At 35.1% G+C, this 5,722-nt stretch overlaps 1 protein-coding gene across 2 annotated transcripts; it reads left to right on the forward strand.

The window, feature by feature from the left end:
* The first annotated feature begins 479 nt into the window (after nt 1–479).
* On the forward strand, nt 480–4,331 carry LOC101212269 (chloroplastic lipocalin). 2 transcript variants are annotated; one of them, XM_031883519.1, is made up of 6 exons: nt 480–702; nt 1,291–1,414; nt 1,831–2,064; nt 2,333–2,623; nt 3,590–3,668; nt 3,953–4,317. In XM_031883519.1, the coding sequence occupies exons 1-6, from the start codon at nt 638–640 to the stop codon at nt 4,063–4,065; spliced, it is 906 nt and encodes a 301-aa protein (XP_031739379.1). In that variant the 5' UTR covers nt 480–637; the 3' UTR covers nt 4,066–4,317. The 2 variants fall into 2 exon arrangements, with proteins under 2 accessions (XP_031739379.1, XP_004151949.1); XM_004151901.3 differs by lacking the exon at nt 3,590–3,668 and having other exon boundaries at nt 481–702; nt 3,953–4,331.
* Nucleotides 4,332–5,722: the final 1,391 nt, after the last annotated feature.

Consider the following 5,722-nt stretch of genomic DNA (forward strand, 5'->3'; position numbering starts at 1 on the left):
TATAAAGGCATTAAAAAAACAACAAAATTAATGACAACTCCTGACATATTAACTAAAAGATAACCTCTTCATTTAACTCAGCCTATTAACTTTAATACTTTAGTTATATTATACAAATTTGATATATTTTTATTTATATACTCAATTTTTTTTATGAAGTGAGTGTTTAGAATAAGAAGTGAGTTATTATAATATTAGTTATCTATAAAGTGAGTGTTTAGAATAAGAAGTGAGTTATTATAATATTAGTTACCTATAAAGTGAGTGTTTAGAATAAGAAGTGAGTTATTATAATATTAGTTATTATGATTGAGTTATAATAGTTTGTATAAAAATTTTTAAACTGTTTCTAAAAATAAATATTTTTTGTTATTTTATGGGATTTTCGTGACTGACGTTTGGAAAGCAAATTGTGTAAATGTCATTGAAAAAGTTGAAAACGATAATACGAATTGCAGCTCTAATACGTCACCGTTTTGCTAGTAGAGACATTTGATCGAGAATTGACCAATGAGTAGCGTAGTATATGGTTGAAGAAGGCTCGAAGCAGAACCAAGCAACAAAAAATGGCGATGTTCTGTAAATTCATCTCAGATGACGTTTGAAACTCCTAGAAGGAAGGTATTCCTATTCAAAAATGGTGCAGATTCTTCTCCAATGCTCTTCTCCTCCTCCTCCGCCTCCTTCTCCTACTTCCTCCAGGTATCACCATTTTCCATTTCCTTATTCTTTCTCCATTAATCCCTACGCTTTCTTGTGTTGTGTAATTTTACTTCCATTTTTCTGGGTTCATTTCAATTTGTGATTAAACTCGTGATTCCTGCTGTAGTTTTCGGGTATTTGCGTTGGCATTAGGAAATTTCGTAACTAGGTTGTGCGTTGTTGGACTGTATATTCGAAATAGGATACATGGGTTTAATTCAAGAGTCTTTTCTTAGGTTCTGAAAAATGGAGAAATGAATTTGCATTTGAACTGAGGTTGCATTCAGTTGGGCGACCGAGTTCATGGATTGAAAATGGCTGTGTACTTGAGTTTGATGTGCAATTGATATCAGTGGTTGAATTGGACACACGGTGTTGAAAGTAGTAATCAATATAATGAACAACTACTTGTGATAGTGTCATAGATGAGATGACTAGACCTCAGTCCTCAATGTTTAGTGCTTCTTTGTTTATGTTTATTTCTATTCTCTCACAACTGTTGGTTCAAACTAACTGATGGTCCATTTTATCAGCCGTTGGCTTTTTTTGCTTATTTTTTTCAAATTTTTTTGTCTTTTTTGTAAGCAGGGGAATGCCTGGCAAAGTAATGTTGAAGAATGGTTTTGAGCAATCTTCTCTAAGAAAGCTTGTGTCCCAGCATGTACTCTCTGGATTTGCTGCTTCATTGATATTTCTCACTCAAACAAACCAGGTTAGTGAGTCTATTGATTACTGCAAGACGTTAATGTAAGAACATTTCTAAAGATAGCTAAGTAGTCAACTTCGAGTAGTATCTGATCCATTGTTGATCTGTTTGGTTTGGTGTGCATTTAACTTGCATAATGGCATCAGAATGCCGGCAATTTAGATTCCATTGAAAAGCTTGGATCCCATCATTTATTTGCAAATAATAGGTTCAAATGCTCTAAGAAGCATATGATATGCTGTGTTATGCAATTAGCTCTCTGTTCATAACGTTACACTGAATGAATATAGAGTTTCTTCGCAAGATCCAATGGTATTTGGGATTCATTAATTCATGTCATAGGAGAGGACATATACAGGATTACGTGACAAACTTTATGAATACAAGCAGAGCTTCATGTCTTACATTAGTTTCTTGATCAGGCTATCTCAGGAGATATACCTCGCCGTGAAAACTTGTGTCAGCTTGCAAGTGCAGAGAATGCTGCAGGCCTTCCTTTTGTCAATGATTCTGATGGAGGGGGGAGGTTGATGATGATGAGAGGGATGACAGCCAAAAATTTTGATCCTGTTCGATACTCAGGAAGATGGTTCGAAGTTGCATCACTTAAACGTGGATTTGCTGGCCAAGGTCAGGAAGACTGCCACTGCACCCAGGTGAACCTGACTGGTTGGTGTAGCTTATAGTTTCTTTTGTCTCTTGGAATCTGGACGATTACTCGTTTAATCATATATTTCAAACAACAACCAACCAGTCTTACATGCCTTTTGTGTAATGGAGCGAAAAAATGGCCTGGGCAAACTTAATCATTTACTCTAACGATGTTAATTATTAATCATTTACAGTCCAACAGCCATATGACTAAGTTAAGTCAATGTAGTAATCATACTGACGAATAAGATATTCCACTGTACCAATATGTAGGGTGTTTACACATTTGATATGGCGACACCAGCAATACAAGTAGATACCTTTTGTGTTCATGGAAGCCCCGACGGATATATAACTGGGATAAGAGGAAGAGTTCAGTGTCTTGCAGAGGAAGATTTACAGAAAAACGCAACTGAGCTGGAGAAGCAGGAGATGATCAAGGAGAAATGTTACCTGCGTTTTCCTACATTGCCATTTATCCCTAAGGAGCCATATGATGTCATTGCAACTGATTATGACAACTTTGCTATAGTTTCTGGAGCTAAAGACCTTAGCTTTGTTCAGGTAAATTTAAAGATTCAGTGCATATTTTAGTTTGGTTTAAATACCATTTTGATCCTGGTGGCTGATGCTATAACTTGTGATTTTAAAACGTTCTGACAGCTATACGTATATACAAATGGACTAATTACTGATATTTAGTTTAGTTTTCAAACAATTTGCTCATTAAAAACGGCTTAGAACTCCAATTATAGGATTTTTTTTTTTTGTTGCAAAATCTTCAACTACGATTTTAGAGATTGTTAAAGGAAAACATATAAATGAGATTTCTCTATTTTACTGTCCTTCTCTATTCTATTGATTTGACATTCAAACTTGCAAAACGGAAGAAATATGTTTCAATTTATACTCCTAAACTTTAGAAATTGTATTAGTTTAAACCTTGAACTTTTGTAAGTTTATCAATGTAAACCCTCCACTAAGACGCCTTTGGAGAAACTTCATGTGAAACTCTTAATTGTATTAATTAAACCCGTAAACATTCATAAATGAATCAATTTAGAATTTTCTTCGAGACTCGTCTATGCATTTACTCTATTGTCTAATTTGTAATATTGACTTTTGAAAATTAATGCATGGATGATTTTTAAAGATAGCTATGAAGGAGCCTAAATTGATTAACTTATGAATATTTTGGAGCATAATTGATTCAAATCTTAAGTCTCACGTGATATTATTAGAAAAGTATTATTAAAAAGAAATCTAAGGGAAGGAGTAAACTGATACACTTACAAAAATTTTGTGGTTAAGTTGATATAATTGTTGGTTCTGAGTTTTAACGAATACAACCTTTAAAGGTTAGGGGTACAAATTGATATTTCCTTCTATTTTTTTCTTTTTTTCTTTTCTTAATAAGCAAGGTTTTATTAAGCCATACTTTTCTTTTAGATTTGACTGCATCTTCAATGGAAATGATACATATGGTTTGTTCTATGTCTGCAACGCGTGTAATGACTACACTAAAACTAGCAAACAGGAGAGTATGATTTGCAAACTATAAAGATGTTTGAGACCATTTTTGGCATACATTGGTGCAGATTACAGAAAGGTAAACAACATGTGTATTTGAACCCTGAATAAATTGGATTACTAGTCTTCATCCCGGGTTAGAATGGCATTTATTTTTTTAAGAGTTTTTAGCAGTTCGAACCCCATTAGGCTTGGAATCATCAAGTTCTATACTTCAAATGGATAAATGGACTCTCCTTTTACTGAAATTGTAGCTTTGGTGAATGATAAACTACAGAGCGGTCAACTTATAATAACTTGAACGCCATTGTCTGCCCATCTGCATCCCTTCTGATTGATTATTTTGATCATAAAATATAACAGATATATTCAAGAACGCCAAACCCGGGACGCGATTTCATAGAGAAGTACAAATCATATTTGTCAAACTTCGGGTACGATCCAAGCAAAATCAAGGACACTCCTCAAGATTGTGAAGTAATGTCAAATAGTCAGCTAGCTGCAATGATGTCAATGAGTGGAATGCAACAAGCTTTGACAAATCAGTTTCCAGATTTAGGGCTGAAGGCTCCTATTGAACTCAACCCTTTCACAAGTGTATTTGATACTTTCAAAAAGCTACTAGAACTCTATTTCAAGTAGTAGTTCTGCTGTGCTATCCGTGTTGTTGAGCACGCTGGTTTAAACGCTAATTATTGCTTTATTTAAATTATCGATTATTTTCTCAATTGCTTTATTTAAATTATCGATTATTTTCTCATTCTCACGGTTTTCTGAAATAACATCCTCAATTTTGAGATTTTGTTATATTGACGGGCACAAGACCGATAGGCCTCGGATCACCAAGGTGAATGTACGTAAGAGGAAAGAGAGGGGGTGTGATACGTGTAAGGAAATTGTTGAGTGGTATGGGCCCATAGGAATATTGTTAGTTAGGGGCTGATGAGAGGAGTATATATCTCGTGTGGTTATCGGGTTGGATCATCTTTTTGCTATTTTTTCTTGATTGTAATAGCTCTCTGTAATAAAGGAAATCCATCCTTATTGTTGACTCATAAAGGAAGAGATGAGAGCAAAAAAGGAAAAGGAAATCTGCTTTAAGTGTGATGGAAAACTTTGTTTCGGCCATTAGTGTAAGAAGAAAGATTTGTAGTTTATGTTCATTCAGAAGGGAGAAGACATGTCGCCCGATGAATAAAAGCAACAATGTTGGATTTGACAATACAAAAGTAAGGGATGGAGAGGAAAATGATGCCGTTGCAACAGAGAAGGCTAATTTGTCTCTAAGTTCAATGGTTGGAGTTCATGCTTCCCTAAGACTATGAAGGTCAAGGGAAGCATTTTAGGAAGAGAGGTGATTGTATTAATTTGTCGAGGAGCCATCCACAACTTTATTGATGAGGAATTAGTCTTAGATCTGTATAACGCACAGGTGAATATGGAGTGGTGTTAGGACGAGCAGATTGTTCAAGCGACATGAGTTTGCAAAGGTGTTTTTTCTTTCTATTTCTAATTTATCCATAATCCGTAATTTCCTTCATCTGCCTCTCGGAACTGCGCATGTGATTTTAGGCATAACATGGTTGGAGGCCTGGGGAACAATCGAAATAGATTATCACCTGTCGATTATGAAATTTTAGGTTAGGGAATGGCTCTAGTTCAGCTACATGTGATCGAAGTTTGGTGAAATCCCAATTTTTCTTAAAGTCTACAATGAAAGCATTTGGGGAGGAAGATCAAGGTGTGTTGATTTGAACTTAGTGCTATGGATATGGGAATAAAGAAAGACATCAATATTGAGTTTCATAAACAAATGGCTGGAATTTGATAGGCAATTCGGGTTGTGCTTTAGCGTTATGAACAAGTTTTTTTGCTACGACTACACACTACCTCCCCAAATAGACCATGATCATTTGATAGAGTTGGAACTTGGAACGCCACTTATCGGTTCAACAATATTGATATCCTCAATTTCAAAATGTCAAGATTGAAAGAATGATTTGGGAAATGCTGATGCTTGAAATTGTCCTGCCTAGCTAAAAATCATTCTCTAGTCGTCTGATATTGGTTACGAAAGATGGTAGTTGGCAATTCTATGTCAGCCCTTAACCCAGCTATCGTACCATATAAGTA

The sequence above is a fragment of the Cucumis sativus genome, chromosome 3 (genome assembly GCF_000004075.3).
Source record: "Cucumis sativus cultivar 9930 chromosome 3, Cucumber_9930_V3, whole genome shotgun sequence".
NCBI classification, from domain to species: Eukaryota; Viridiplantae; Streptophyta; class Magnoliopsida; order Cucurbitales; family Cucurbitaceae; genus Cucumis; species Cucumis sativus.

Coding starts and splice junctions, on each gene's coding strand:
- LOC101212269 (XM_004151901.3), top strand. CDS start 638: ATGGTGCAGATTCTTCTCCAATGCTCTTCTCCTCCTCCTCCGCCTCCT. Junction 703..1,290: donor CCTTCTCCTACTTCCTCCAG/GTATCACCATTT, acceptor TTTTGTAAGCAG/GGGAATGCCTGGCAAAGTAA. Junction 2,624..3,952: donor AAGACCTTAGCTTTGTTCAG/GTAAATTTAAAG, acceptor AAAATATAACAG/ATATATTCAAGAACGCCAAA.